This window comes from Panulirus ornatus, chromosome 58 (assembly GCF_036320965.1).
Source record: "Panulirus ornatus isolate Po-2019 chromosome 58, ASM3632096v1, whole genome shotgun sequence".
Classification (NCBI taxonomy): domain Eukaryota; kingdom Metazoa; phylum Arthropoda; class Malacostraca; order Decapoda; family Palinuridae; genus Panulirus; species Panulirus ornatus.
This window is the reverse complement of record NC_092281.1, coordinates 5,981,508-5,997,339: the sequence shown is the minus strand read 5'-3', so window position 1 is coordinate 5,997,339 and position 15,832 is coordinate 5,981,508. Positions and strand designations below refer to the sequence as shown.

Below are 15,832 nucleotides of genomic sequence, written 5' to 3'. Positions count from 1 at the left end.
TATGATTCACTTCCGCTTCCATGGTTCCATCCGCTGCCAGATCCACTCCCAGATATCTAAAACACTTTACTTCCTCCAGTTTTTTCTCCATTCAAACTTACCTCCCAATTGACTTGACCCTCAACCCTACTGTACCTAAGAACCTTGCTCTTATTCACATTCACTCTTAACTTTCTTCTTTCACACACTTTACCAAACTCAGTCACCAGCTTCTGCAGTTTCTCACATGAATCAGCCACCAGCGCTGTATCATCAGCGAACAACAACTGACTCACTTCCCAAGCTCTTTCATCCACAACAGACTTCATACTTGCCCCTCTTTCCAAAACTCTTGCATTCACCTCCCTAACAACCCCATCCATAAACAAATTAAACAACCATGGAGACATCACACACCCCTGCCGCAAACCTACATTCACTGAGAACCAATCACTTTCCTCTCTTCCTACACGTACACATGCCTTATATCCTCGATAAAAACTTTTCACTGCTTCTAACAACTTGCCTCCCACACCATATATTCTTAATACCTTCCACAGAGCATCTCTATCGACTCTATCATATGCCTTCTCCAGATCCATAAATGCTACATACAAATCCATTTGCTTTTCTAAGTATTTCTCACATACATTCTTCAAAGCAAACACCTGATCCACACATCCTCTACCACTTCTGAAACCACACTGCTCTTCCCCAATCTGATACTCTGTACATGTCTTCACCCTCTCAATCAATACCCTCCCATACAATTTACCAGGAATACTCAACAAACTTATACCTCTGTAATTTGAGCACTCACTCTTATCCCCTTTGCCTTTGTACAATGGCACTATGCAAGCATTCCGCCAATCCTCAGGCACCTCACCATGAGTCATACATACATTAAATAACCTTACCAACCAGTCAACAATACAGTCACCCCCTTTTTTAATAGATGCCACTGCAATACCATCCAAACCTGGTGCCTTGCCGGCTTTCATCTTCCGCAAAGCTTTTACTACCTCTTCTCTGTTTACCAAATCATTTTCCCTAACCCTCTCACTTTGCACACCACCTCGACCATATATATATATATATATATATATATATATATATATATATATATATATATATATATATATATATATATATATATATATATATATATATATATATATATATATATATATATATATATATATATATATAAAGAGAGCGTGTAAAGTGAAGAAAACAATAACCACCATTTATCCCAAACGTTTTAGCTTGAAGTGTAGTTCATCAAAAAACTAGCAGTAGTTACCAAGGCGTACGAAGTAGGTCTGTATTCCACTGTCAATAGATTCATCATATATAAGAAAATATATTTTGTACTTCACTCGTGATCGAATCCTAATCATCTCTCACTTTAAAAGATAATTGTCACGTACGTAACTTTACAGTTCTTTCAACGAGAAATTTATTATAAAATTCTCTTGTTACCGCTGCAGGTGACGAACGGATGGCTGAATCTTCCCGTAGACTGTCTCTCTCTCGGGAGACTCCAGAGACCCAGCCATTTTCTATCCTTAAGGTAAGACTGAAATAAAAGATGGAGGAGACGGTGCGAACTGTTCCTACCTATTATAAACTGAAGGACCTGTAAATTTAGATCCCAGAGTTTTTCTTGAAATCTCCAAGCAAGAAATATCTCTTATCTTGAATACTGGAGCAAAATGAGAGACAGATGATCGTTATCACTGTTATCATTTCATAGTTAACCACTGGTGCTGTTACTCTTATCATGATGTTAATGATAATAGTAATGATCATAGCGATAATAATAACAGTAACATGCTAATGATACTGATAATGTCATTGGTGATAATGATAAAGATGTTAATAATATCAATTGCAAAATTCATAATAATAATAATGGTAACAATAATAATAATAATAATAATAATAATAATAATAATAATAATAATAATAATAATAATAATAATAACAACAACAATAATGATAACATTGATGACTGACATAAAGAAAAAGAACAACTACACTGAAAATAAAATATGTGACAAGTCAAATTCAAGTAAAAGTTTTAAGATTGTTCAAATACTGTAGGAAAGAAAAGTATATATCATGAAGTTTTGTGATATTCATTTCGTTTTCAATTAAAGAAATGAAGTGAGAGACAGCTAAGGTGCCGCAGAGGGTACAAAATATATTACAGAGATCTTCCACACATTTGGTATTGCTTGTAGTTATTTGCATTTATAGAGTAGAAAAAATAACTATAAATTATTCTTGATAGTCTGCAAGATTTGCAACACACACACACACACAGACACACACAGACACACATGTATATATATATATATATATATATATATATATATATATATATATATATACATTCCTAAAGGTATGCTCTTTACTGTTACATTCATCTTCTAGACTTTTGGAGTAACATATACGCAATGATCATAAAAACAGGGACATAACTACAGACATCTTACAAGATGTACAGATGTAACTCTCAGCGTCGATAACCTTTTTGTTGATCTTGAAGGATGATTGATGAGATCTAGTTAGCATCACATCAAATAAGGGCAGCTTGCCTTCTGGCTCCCACTCAATCTTGAACTTGATGGTGAGGTGAACTTGATGGTGGGGTGAACTTGATGGTGGGGTGAACTTGATGGTGGGGTGAACTTGATGGTGGGGTGAACTTGATGGTGGGGTGAACTTGATGGTGGGGTGAACTTGATGGTGGGGTGAATGTGAATGAATCATCATCAACGTATGTAAGCTTACATACGCATCTTAATGTGATGATAGATAAGGAATCTGATCCCTTATCCTTCTAGATTCATCATATATGCAATGAATAGATGACAAATTATATACAATGTTTTCATCAAAAACATAAACATCATTCATCTGCCAGTCTTCCCAGTATGACCATCTGCCAGTCTTCCCAGCATGACCATCTGCCAGTCTTCCCAGTATGACCATCTGCCAGTCTTCCCAGCATGACCATCTGCCAGTCTTCCCAGTATGACCATCTGCCAGTCTTCCCAGCATGACCATCTGCCAGTCTTCCCAGCATGACCATCTGCCAGTCTTCCCAGTATGACCATCTGCCAGTCTTCCCAGTATGACCATCTGCCAGTCTTAGCTGGTACTCTCTATCAGACCATAATCTACTTTTTTCTTGAAGTGTTTAATGGTAAGTTTCTGGGTTTGTGTTGTTGACAGTGAGATCTGCAATATCATATATGACTCATATGATGGATTATGTGAGGATACTTGACGCAAATTTAGTAGGAATGCGTAGCATGAAGAGTTAATGCAATGGACTCAAGAACATGAGAGTATATTCTTAAGACGATCTTTATATTTGCAATGTCACAAACATGGCTTAAACGGCACGAACAGGTGAAGAAAATTATATAAGGTGGTATTTTAAGACTCTTATGAGGTCAGACAAGGGTCAGCACGCTCTGTTATCGTCTGCGTATCCTTCACGGGTCAGCTGACGATGTCAGCACGAGACAGCTTTGGCCTCTGGCATGACAGATGTGACAGGGGGAAATGACGCGTCCTTGTTTAACGGAAACCATTCTTTTACTACAGGAAATGTGTGGAATTTGCGAGGATGAAGAAGGATGGAACGCATGTGGTGTGTGTGTGTGTGTGTGTGTGTGTGTGTGTGTGTGTGCGCACCTGACGCAGGAGGAGGTTGTTATTGGAGTCATGTTCGTGATGTTGATGCTGGACGACCTCGTATCTTCACCAGCACCAACATTATCTTTAGCACCTTTCACAGTTCCCTTCGGGATAAGACGGATGTCTACCAACCATACCACTCCTGCTACGGTGTTCCTGGACTTATCATGTAGGCCATCCACTCTTAGAACTCCGAATCATCATCACTATTATCATTGTTCGTGGCTATGAAGGATGTCTGATGTGATCTTCAAGATGTTCCGTGTAACCATCTCCAGCGAAGTAGTGGGTAGTGTGTACGAGGTAAAAGGCCCCACAACAGGTAACCTACACTGGTGAGGTCTTCCTCTTCTGAATCCCTGAACATCCACAGTGTATATATTGTGTTTTGATGTTCCTTGGTTTGGTTTTTTATATCAACTGCCGCAAACTTTAAGAAACTTCGATCCTAAGTTCTTCTCTTCTCTTGACCCTGTCTCAGTATTAGAATTTTCCTTTATATTTTAACATTTATGTTTTCTTCATTATCAGTCTAGGACTTTAATGTTTCCTTTTAGTCATTAACGTTTTCATATACAGTATTTGAGGAGCTTCTTTTTACTAGAGTTTGGCTACTGTCTTCTTGTTTGTTGATATTTGTGTATTTGTTGTCTTCATGCTTCTCCTCACGCACCTCTTCTATAATGTTTGATAAATTTCTTAAGGTAATTACCTTAGCATCATCAGTCCATTGAAGTATTTACATCTACCTCAAACTTCTTGCAATATTCACGATATCGTTTGTACCTTACGTACTCTCATGTATCGTTCACTAAAATGTTCTCCACCACAGTAACAACACTTGATGACGTATGTCTTCAGTGTACTCCTACATGTGCTGACACTCTTCGCGTTGCACTATCGTCCGCTGCTGCTACACCAACACAGGAGGAACCGCCAGGCTACTCTCGCCACAAACTAATCGCGCCAACTGTCTCTGTTCCCTACCTTCGTTTCTTCATCATTCTCCCGAGCATGACAGGAAACTGTCTTGTGTGTGCCATCATCGGCATGACTGTGTAAGTGTGTGCATGAATCTACTGGATACTTGGTGACGCAACAGATTTTCTCTGTTCCATCCACTTCTGTCAATAACGTTTCTCTGACACATATTCTTTCCAACGCTAATATTATCGTCAGATAATCTCTTTCATTCCACTTTCAGTTATCACAACCAAGTCGTTCCTAGAGCTGTTTTTCACTTCCTTGTACTCACAGTGATTTGGTGATGAGCGCCTTTTCTGTTATCGTAACCTTAGTTGTCTTGAGCACCATAACTCTTACCAAGCTTAAAGCTTTTTATTTGTTATGTACAACCATAGACGAGACAATGTTTCATTTCATCACCTTTCCTTTCATCCATACTCGACCACATCACCCAGGTCTGAACCCGGCCATACTAACCATCTCTGACATCATTTCCTCTCACTTTTCTTCATCCCTTTTGCTCTCCCGTAAGATCTGTCATCGCCACAATAACTCTGTTGTCAAACTCTTCCAGGAATTCACCCACTTGCAACTCACTGTCGGAGTCCTTCAGGATTTTATATACCTAGTGTAAAGCAAGAATCATCTGTGTAACGTGTAATGAGAAGTAGTTTACTTCATTTTTATCCCAATGGATCCACCATGACCGCATTTCTTGGTATTGTCTGCCGTCCTCCATCTGAGTACGAGTGAACGAAATGTTTTAACATTTCTGGTGTAGATTTTTTGAAGAAAACTTTGCAGGTGTAATTCAGGGAAGAACGGTATGGATATCAAGAAATTGGAATCAAAAATCAGAATCTCTGGTTGAGATATTCAAGGCCGTGATGCAGGCACAGGTCTCCACTTTCCTGTGACGAAATTTTCATGTTTCCTGAAACCTGAATCCTCCGACAATATTCTTTTCGGTCTTATCTGTGATCACCAGTTGTCTCAGTTGTATATCTGGAAAACAATGGAAAAGGTTTTCTTCTCAGGTTCTGCCACAAGCCTTGTTATCACTCCTCCCAGACAAAGATTATATTCACTTATGGAAGATCCTTCGATGTACACTGATGTTTAGACAACATGTCTCTCCCTTCGTACACGTAAGAAATCTATCAAAATCCATAACATTAATCATTCTGAAGATGAAAGAGAAAATCGAATAGAGGGAAGGTTCTGGAGAAAGGCAAATCTCTGAACCATCCTCAGCAAACATGAAAATAATTGAACATCAGAAAATGAAGTTAGTAAACTACAAGCTCACACTCAGGATGATGCTCGTCATTCTGGCGAACACCTGTGGTTTTGGCAGTTCCAGACCCGCTTACGTGGAGGAAGAAAGTAAAGTTTGATCTGGGTACCTTGAAGACTTTCATTTTGAATCCACGGTCATAAGTGTTAACTTATCAAATGGTGGTAATTCAAAAGGGTTCCAAAGGAGAAACGATAGAAGAATAATTTGAAAACAGAAGACACTAGCAATTGATGGACGATACTGGGAAACAGATGCAAGGAGGGTAGAAGAAGATGAAGAAAGTAATCAGTGTCAAAGAATTATTCATTTCACACATAAACATTCTAAGACAATTGCTCCCAGCTCTTCCGAGTTGCTTGTAGCAAGCCTATGTTTCGTCTACATCGAATACGGCCTTATATATCAAATCTTAGTTAAACAGCAAAACACTTAAAACTGAACACGTCTTGAATCTGTGACATGAATGAAAAGCATGATCTTGTCCAACGTCTCAGGGTAAAAAGTTGAACTCTATATTTTCCTTCCCACTTGTGACTGGAACGTTTGAGATTTAATCCAGCCAACCATCTGGAGGTCCCACATCTGCCGCTCGTGATGGTACGAACACCACGGCTTGAAGACCAACATTTCACACGATGTTTGGTTGATAACAAAGTCGCTGAAGGCTTTAAAGACCAGCTTAGTTGGCAAAGCAAAGCAAGATTTAAAATCTTTAGCAAGAGTAAAAGTAGAATATTAGATACATGAGACTTTCATGCCATTCTTCTTTATAATTTCGTTCTAAGTCTCATCACAGATGACAGTCATGCTAGATAAGAATCGAGCGTCTGAAAGGATATATCTTGATCAATTAGTTGTATCATCAACACTTGCAGTGATTAATACTTGCTTACAGTTTTCAGCTGCGGCCTGTTCCCCTTAGATATAGCAGTATAGCAGTGGCTCCTAGCTCTCTCTCTCTCTCTCTCTCTCTCTCTCTCTCTCTCTCTCTCTCTCTCTCTCTCTCTCTCTCTCTCTCTAATCGACTTCAAAATATCTTTAAAACCATGTACAGAAATATAAAAGAAATATATGTATACCTGATCTTTTTCTTTCATGACACATTGAAAAATTATTACATAATATTGTGCATGAGGGGACCAGCAATGTTTTCTCATGTTACTAAACTTACTGAATGGTTTACTTAACCTGTGTTGAGTGCTTACATTTGCTCTCCAACTGCAGAAGATTTTGGCTGGCAACCACTATCATCAGGTGAGAAAAAAATGTGGTTAGTTTTTTAGTTAATTATTTGGTTGGTTAGTTAGTCAACTATATAGTTCACTTTGTACAATCTACTGAAATGTATTCATAAAACTCAGCGCTGTAGTGATTCTGAGGATGAACTTAACTACTCACAGATCACCACAAGTGTCTCCATCTGGGGAGCGGTGAGTCTGACAACGATACGTTAGAGTTGATGGAAAAAAACTGCGAGTCTCTGGTGTTAGGATTCTTGTTCTCAGCTTCTGACGGGGACGGAAGTATGTTCTAGATTATTTAGGATTATATTTCTTACATCAGTGTTGAGCAGCTCTGTCGTGTGGCTATCATGTGTTAGAACAGCCTTGTTTGAATTATCGTGACGTTTGCTCTGTCTAATACGAAGTTCTTTATGGAGCAGTAACATATATGCTATATCTTACGATAAGTTTGAATTCTACCCATTGTTACTTTCATTATTTCTTCATTGACTTACTCTTAATTTATAGATTCATTCATCATCAGGTATGAGAGACAGGTCTTGATCTTCAGCCAGTAAACCTTAAACATTGTCGACGGTGAGGATCGTCTCACATTCCACGATCACTCACGATACATCCGCTGGATGTCCTGGGTCCCGATACCGCTGGCTGACCTCTCACTGAAGGACTGGAGTGGTATGGTGCGGGGTACATCACCCAGCTCTGGCCATCTGGGAGCGGTCTGCCCCGTTAGATCTGCAGGAGCGAAGTGGAACTAGTTGGCTCTCCTGCTGCAGTTGTCCACGAAGCCATCATTTAACACCTGAGTAACGCGAGGGTTCTTGTCATCCGTTACCAGAAGGTAGATATGAAAACTATCTCAAGAGTATACATGTGTCTCTGGTCAGGTAACATCTATATATGTATGAGCTGCATCAATGATCTAGAGCACTGAAGCTGATGTATGATACATACTTTATCATAGTATTTGTCAAGTTGAGAAGCTTAAGGGATGCAAAGGAAATCGAGATCTAAGCATGATGATCATCAATAATTCCTAGAATACATTTTAGGATCTTATATGAGTTGATGATTAAAATTTCCAGAATGATTATTCATTTTTGTGTACGGGTGATGATTAGATCTATAATGGTTGTCTCATGATTTGCGACTTGAAAAAACACATATCATACTTTTATCTAATGTTGGTAATCATCGTTTTAATTCAGATTTGAATTCATGTAAGAGAATCAATTTTGTGTCACTTAAGAACTTTAGTCTTGTGGATAATCAAATCATATTAAACTTGACCGACAACATTTTTTGCCTTCCTTAAATGGTCAGAACTTTCCCTTGCTGTATATAATGACAATTTTTGCCACCTACAATTTCTGGTGACCTTTGCTTTTTGTAGACTCTGTTCCATGAATTCTGCACACCGTAAGCCCAACTGGTGTTTGTGCTATGTCGGAAAAAATAAAAAATCCTCGACTTCATAGCCAGGTGTGTACTTCAGTTATCCTACCTGAAATTATATGACATTCTGAAATGCTTAAAAAAATGTTTTTCTCATTCAGTGATCGTGTGTCTTGGTTTACTAACCATGATAACTGGTTTATTAGGCCAGGATGACTGGTTTATCAGGCAATGATATCTAGTTTATCAGACCAGGATAAGTGGTATCAGATAGATGATTTATTATAGCAAGATGACTGGTATAGATAGACTAGGGTAACTAGTTTATCATAAACTGGTTTATTGCATCAAAATAACAGGTTTACCAGACAAGAATAACTGGCTTATTAGTCCAAGATAACTTGTCTATGTGAGACGGATAACTGGTTTACTAGACTAGGATAAATGGTTTATCAGACAAGAATAATTAGCTTATTAGTTCATGCAACGTGGAATTAATTTCCATTAATGAGAGATATTTGCACTGTGGGACCCACAGAAAGTGACCTTTCATTTTAACGAGGCAACGAGGTCATGGGTCTCTAGGGTTCATGGGGTCATCTTGAGTCACAGGAATGGTAAGCTTAATGTCAAAATATTTTCTTTCCGCAACTCAGGTGTGGTATAGCACGCTAATCTAACTAGGCAAGATGATGCTTAGACCAAGAAATACAAGCAAGACTGTTTCTAACATCTGCAGGCGATTGATTGATGTTTCTAACATCTGCAGGCGATTGATTGATGTTTCTAACATCTGCAGGCGATTGATTGATGTTTCTAACATCTGCAGGCGATTGATTAATGTTTCTAACATCTGCAGGCGATTGATTGATGTTTCTAACATCTGCAGGCGATTGATTGATGTTTCTAACATCTGCAGGCGATTGATTGATGTTTCTAACATCTGCAGGCGATTGATTGATGTTTTCCAGTTTGGCAAAAGAGCTCCTAGGAGTCAGGGTCACAGCTGGTGGGGGATGGGTCACTTAGAGGAAATTTACTGTACAATCTCGACGAGAGAGAGAGTCACCTGTGGAATCCCTGACTTATTTTCATCATTCTTAGTTTCTGTGTGTGTGTGTGTGTGTGTGTGTGTGTGTGTGTGTGTGTGTGTACTTGTTGAAGCCTACTTTCTGACATCTGGTGATATCTTGGTGTTGTAGAGGTGGATGGTTTAACATGAATAAGAAACCTACACGAACCTTAATGGGTAAAGTGAGACCTCCCCACATCACGTCAGTCATCCCTCACATTACTAGTACGAGATTCGGCCAGCGTTGCCAGGCGTCAGTTTATCATCTTGAGGTCCATCTGTATTCCCGGATGTAGAGGTCAGGCACTATGAGCAGGGATCTTGCTCAGGGGCAAAAGGAAAAGTCAGATCGGCCAAGAAACTTGCCCCACAACCGTGCCAGAGGCTCTCGCGACCTTGAGTCACTCCAGAGGAAAAGAAAAAAAAAAAAATGGAGGAGGTGGATCTAGGATGGCCTCAGCGGAGGGGTGTGTGTGTGTGTGTATATATATATATATAGCCCATCCTCAGCAACCAGTAAGCGTCTTCGCCTCGCCTTCATACACTCAACATGAAGCTCGTGAGTAGCCACACTCCTGCACGAGTATCTTGGTTAAAGACGACACTGCAAGAGTACCACTGCCTATGATATCCATCACATTCCTATATCTCCAAAAAAGAAGATATTCATATGAAATTCATATGGATATTCAAGGATACTGTTAAGATAATCATAATCACTCAAGTATAAAACAGATTGGTCATTGTCTTGAAACTGCTGCCTCACAGAAGAACAGAATTTCCATTTTAGTCAGGTAACGACGAACAATAGTTTCATAAAGTAGTTCTTGACCAGATCAGTTACTGAGACTCTGAGAGTTGCAGTCATTACCTCCAGCCGTCTCCTTACCGGCACATGTCCTTCCCAGTAAATAGACTTTATGTCTTTCTCTATCGTTCAGGTGTTCCTCCTCCCCTGCCTGGTCGCCGTCTCCCTCGCCGTGCCGTTTCGTCGTCCAATAGTAAAGCAGGTGTCACCTTCTCGACACTTTGCCATCCTGTCAGACAACCGCCATGACCAAGGTGACGGCAACTTCCGCTACGATTTTGAGACGGAGAACGGCATCTTTGTCCAGGCTGTGGGGCGCCCCGGGTCCAAGGGCCAGAGTAACATAGATGGTTCCTTCAGGTTAGTTGTGACTCACTGACTTCCCTCCTTGTTGACTCAGGTACATAATGATTCATAAGGATGTACAACAGAGATAAGGATGACAATCCTTAATGCTACTATACAGTAGGATCGGATTTAGAAACGTAAACGATATAGTTCAGGTTCGTTTTGTTAAAGGAATCATCTACATTTTCTCCTGTTTAGTTTAATATGATTCGTATTAATGATCCAGGTTCCCGTTTCCTGACGGTGGGGTTGGCGAACTCACCTACGTCGCGGACGAAAACGGCTACCGCGCAGACTCCCCGCTCCTGCCCACGCCACACCCACTCCCCGACCACGCCATCAAGCAAATCCTTTTCGCTGAACAGGAACAAGGCCGTGGAGGTCGAGGACCTCACCAGACACGATTCTAAGGCCTCATCCCCTGAGTCCCTCACACCATCACATCTCCGAGAACCTACCATGAGTCTCTCGAGCTATGGCATCGTCGCATGTGCTTTACCTCCCCATGACGAACCCCAGGATACTCCACGTCTGTATGTAAATAAGGCCTATAGCTTTACGACATCAGCCGGCACTTCACATCACTAGACATGATCCATCGCTTGTATCTCATCAGTAATGACGAATAAATGCATTCCACTTTAATCATGATTGGTTTATTTACCTCAAGAAAAACAAGTGGCGTTCATCTAGAGCCACAGAGTAGGTATCTATAGGCATAATATAATCCCAACATGCTACACGATGACAGTTTTCCAGCGAGTGACGAAACACCAAAATATAAATGTTGTTCTCAGCTCCTCATCGAAACCATAGTTCTTTGCGGTCCTTCTGTGATAAGGTTTGTTTAATCTTCTCGCATCAATGTTCCAGTTCCACGAACGTCTTTAGCGTTATTGTCTTTAATAACTACAGACAAGGTCCATGTGCATGTGCTCATGTCACAGAGGCATGTGATAAGTGAGTGGAGTGAGTTATCGAGAAGCAACGAAGATGTTCGTTGTCGTAATGACTTTGATAAGCTTCCTGTTGATCGATATAACAACAGAACGCAAACAGCCTGTAACCTACTCAGCAGCTTCAGGAATGCTCACAACGGCGACCTTGGGCCCTCTGAAAAGCTAAAAGTTGTGGAAAATTAAATGGACTTGTTGCAGAGGTATATATAGTTGGTCCACACCTCACAGAAAACACCGTCACCCGCTCCTTCTCGCTCTCAACATGAAGCTGGTGAGTACCGAACATCAAAGCAGCATAAAGACACTAAGACTCACTGTGGTAATGAGCGTAGAAGCACTTCTCTCACGTGGCTCTGGCCTTCGTTTGTATGCGGAACGAACAAGTTAAAGTGTGAGGGTTTATAAGAATATGACTTTGAAGACTCCTGCGTCAACAAATGGGATGGTTTCTGCAAGGGCAGATACATTGTTTTCACTTTCTTGTAACCTAAATATGGTTTCACTCTTGAGTTATCTTACTGTCCTGACCATTGGTTGTCCTCGCCTACCTCGCGACCTCGCCGTCAGGGTCAGTCCTGGACAGTACGCAGTCTTGATAGACGACCAGGCCGATGTAATCGTGTATCACCCAACAATCAAACAATGTAATCTGTATCACCCGACAATTAAACAATGTAATCGCGCTTTTTTTTTCTCGGAGACACTAGGGATATAGAGGGTTGTCTACTTCTAATATGGGCAAAGTCAAAAGCATCTAATCTGTATTCATTAGCCTCTAATTGTCGTCTGACAAGATTATGCAATAAGTAAACACGTGCACACCATTTTCCTTCTATTTTCATTTCTTTTTGGCTCATTAACTAAGTTGTGTGTGTGTGTGTGTGTGTGTGTGTGTGTGTGTGTGTGTGTGTGTGTCGGAGAGAAAACTTTACATTCTTGTTACCCCGTCTTTTATCTTTGCATGTACAAATCATGTCTTTATTTCTATGTATGTATGCCAAAACACACACTCAACCCATGCCTGGTACCCAGTTTATCGACCAGCCTCGAGGGGAGGATGAACAGCTGGGTAGACTGTAGACTGGCTGAAGCGATCAGGATTCGAACCTATTCTGAGCTTGATCCAAGGCGGCCAATGCATGCGTGACGGGTCACTGACGCTAACCGCTGCACCACGGAGCTCCGTGTGTGTGTGTGTGTGTGTGTGTGTGTGTGTGTGTGTGTGTTACTGGAAAACATTGTCTCATTTTTGTTAACAATTTACAGAATTTCACTTTAAGCAGGATATTGCCCGCCCTCCTGACCGCTGGCTGGGGTGTGGGTGACAGAAATATTATAAAAGGATATTTTGGCTGAAGCTTACACGACTGACTTCCGTCCCTCAGGGATCCTGATCCAGGAAGATGTCCTCCACAGTGAAGGATATCAAAACCTTCACTGTGAATGCTTATGTACTGAACCAGAGGGCACATGATGAAGTTGAACTTTACGTAAAGATTGTGGTTCTTGGACATTTGCAGGATACACATAATCTATACCAAAACATTGTTGATATTTGTTAGAGAAAAAGAAAAGCTGAAAATTTCTGAGAAAAGTATATGTCTAATTTCGTGTCCCACAGAAAAATGGAAATGCATTTGTTTGCGGGCGGGGGGGAGGAGAGAGAGAGAGAGAGAGAGAGAGAGAGAGAGAGAGAGAGAGAAGGTGAATGCCAGGCTATGACACTTGAGAAGCTTCTCCTTACCTTCCATAATGGGACAAAAACTGGTTCATCGTGTGGTGCCTCATCCTCATGTTGGTAATACACAGGTGTCCACCTCACCCGCTCCTTCCACACTCCGTTACTGGACAGGCACGCCTCCCACCCAGGAATTCTTGCTCAAACCTTTTGAAATATATTGCACAATTGATCTCTCTCTCTCTCTCTCTCTCTCTCTCTCTCTCTCTCTCTCTCTCTCTCTCTCTCTCTCTCTCTCTCTCTAACCCTCGTGATGTAGTAAGCAATAGAAGTTTTGATGAATAATGACATATTCACTACAGAAGACGTAGAATTTTCAGTGCCACAACAAGAAAGAAGAAATCTATCTCCAAAAATCAAAAAATATCTTTTTTCATTACTTTTGTACTTTTAAGTTACAGCTTTGGATGATCAGTTTCCCTGAGTCAAGTGACACTTTCGTTAAAGATATAAAGATTTTCGAGAGGCAGGGAATCATCAACCCGCCCTACAGCCCCAGGAATGTCCACGATTAACCTTGTGTCGTCTTAAGCCAAAGGTAACTACGCGAAGGTGAACTGCTCTCTTTGAAGGAGTATATAAGGTGCGTCTCCAGCTCCCAGGACACATCTTCACCCTCCGTCACACAGGCAACATGAAGCTCGTAAGTACGACTGGGTAATGCGGCAGATGAGGGGCCTTTCCTGGATTGGGGGTTTGGGACAAGCAACATTCACATGAGAACTAAAGAAAAGTGGATGAAGCACTAAAGGTGGTGGTAAATGGAATCTGCTCTCATGGTATTTGACGAAATTTTGGTGACATGAGGAGTTTGATTATCATAAATGAAGGTGCATTGTGTGAAGGCATAAAGACCCTCGCTCTTTAAGATGTGAGATAAAACTTTCCAGTAAAAAGCATATTAGACGGAGATGATGGGAGAGAATGGGAAGAATGATCACGTGGAAAGATTCACCAGTCCCATTCATGGCAGGGGATCTCGTCAGTGACAACAACCCTTTTCTCTAGTTTGCCATTTCATGGCACAGGTCTGGTATAGTCTGTGAGTGTATGGGGACGGGCGGACGCGTGTGTGTGTGTGTGTGTGTGTTCCGAGAACATCAGTAATCAGAAGTGGGTGATATTGTAGCCACGTATAGATGGTGTAGATCTGATCATACCTCCACACTAGCTAGTTGCAGTTCATTCAAAGTTTATCATTTTCTTGAGGACTTCGATCTCAATCACCCCAGGTGGTGCTAGTCTGCCTCGCTGCTGTCGCTGTCGCTCGGCCTCAGTTTCGTGTAGATAATCCTCGACACATCGCCATCTTGAAAGACAACCGCGTCGATCATGGCGACGGCAACTTCCAGTACGAGTTCGAGACGGAGAACGGCATCTACGAGAACGTGGTTGGTCGCCCCGGCCAGAGCGGTGGCCAGACCATGGACGGCTCCTTCAGGTGAGAATCATCTTAAACTTTGATTGAAATGTGATTTCCTTTGTTTACTTACTTCAACTGATTTTCATATTCCATTTCCATCAACTGAATTATTTCAACCATTTCTCTTGTTGCTGCTTACTGACGCATCGTAAAGCATATTCTTAATCTTTACTTCGTTACTCTTCTTCCTAGATATTTTTGTTTCTTGTGTTGCACTGGATTAACAGTCAGAAGTCTTATGGTATGTTAAGGAACTATATTGGTAGAAGTGTTTGTTGTGTTGATGTTCCCATAATCATCAGGTAATGACCATCTACTTTTTTCAGGTTTCCTCTCGACGACGGTACCATCGCTGAGTACCGCTTCGCCGCCAACGAGAACGGCTACCAGGTTCAGTCTCCGGTGATCCCCACGCCTCACCCACTCCCCGCCCACGCCGCCGAGCAGGTCGCCTTTGCCGAGCAGGAGCGCGCCCGTGGCGCCAGGTGGGATGAGCTTGGCAGGAGGATTGCTCGCTAAACGTAGGACCCTTCACTGCAACAATACTACACCATGCACACTATTCAGACGCTCTCATGCATGTTCCGTAAGCGTCTGTGACGTGTATTTACCAACTACGAATTCTACGCAGTAACAAACAGAATAGCCCGAATTTCTTCGTGTAAATATGATATTTGATATTTCTTTGCCTGTATGAGTTGACCTCATCTTCGACATTGTTAGACTTACTGGATCGTGAGGTCCGACGGTGGCTGGCTTGCTGTAGCCTCTCCATTACAGTGCACTGGCCAGGAACACTCAAAAGCCATTAATCATTCTGTGCTTAATTGTAACTTTATTGTAGGTTACATGGTTAGTCATTACTAATAAAGCATTGTAAAAAGAA

At 41.2% G+C, this 15,832-nt stretch overlaps 2 protein-coding genes across 2 annotated transcripts; both read left to right on the top strand.

Annotated features, from left to right (window-relative positions):
• The first annotated feature begins 10,190 nt into the window (after positions 1–10,190).
• LOC139766758 (cuticle protein AM1199-like) lies at positions 10,191–11,471 on the top strand. Its single transcript, XM_071695677.1, has 3 exons — positions 10,191–10,229; positions 10,612–10,838; positions 11,053–11,471. The coding sequence occupies exons 1-3, from the start codon at positions 10,221–10,223 to the stop codon at positions 11,234–11,236; spliced, it is 420 nt and encodes a 139-aa protein (XP_071551778.1). The 5' UTR covers positions 10,191–10,220; the 3' UTR covers positions 11,237–11,471.
• A 2,596-nt stretch (positions 11,472–14,067) lies between these two features.
• Positions 14,068–15,832, top strand: LOC139766756 (cuticle protein AM1199-like). The gene is made up of 3 exons (XM_071695676.1): positions 14,068–14,166; positions 14,756–14,964; positions 15,273–15,832. The coding sequence occupies exons 1-3, from the start codon at positions 14,158–14,160 to the stop codon at positions 15,463–15,465; spliced, it is 411 nt and encodes a 136-aa protein (XP_071551777.1). The 5' UTR covers positions 14,068–14,157; the 3' UTR covers positions 15,466–15,832.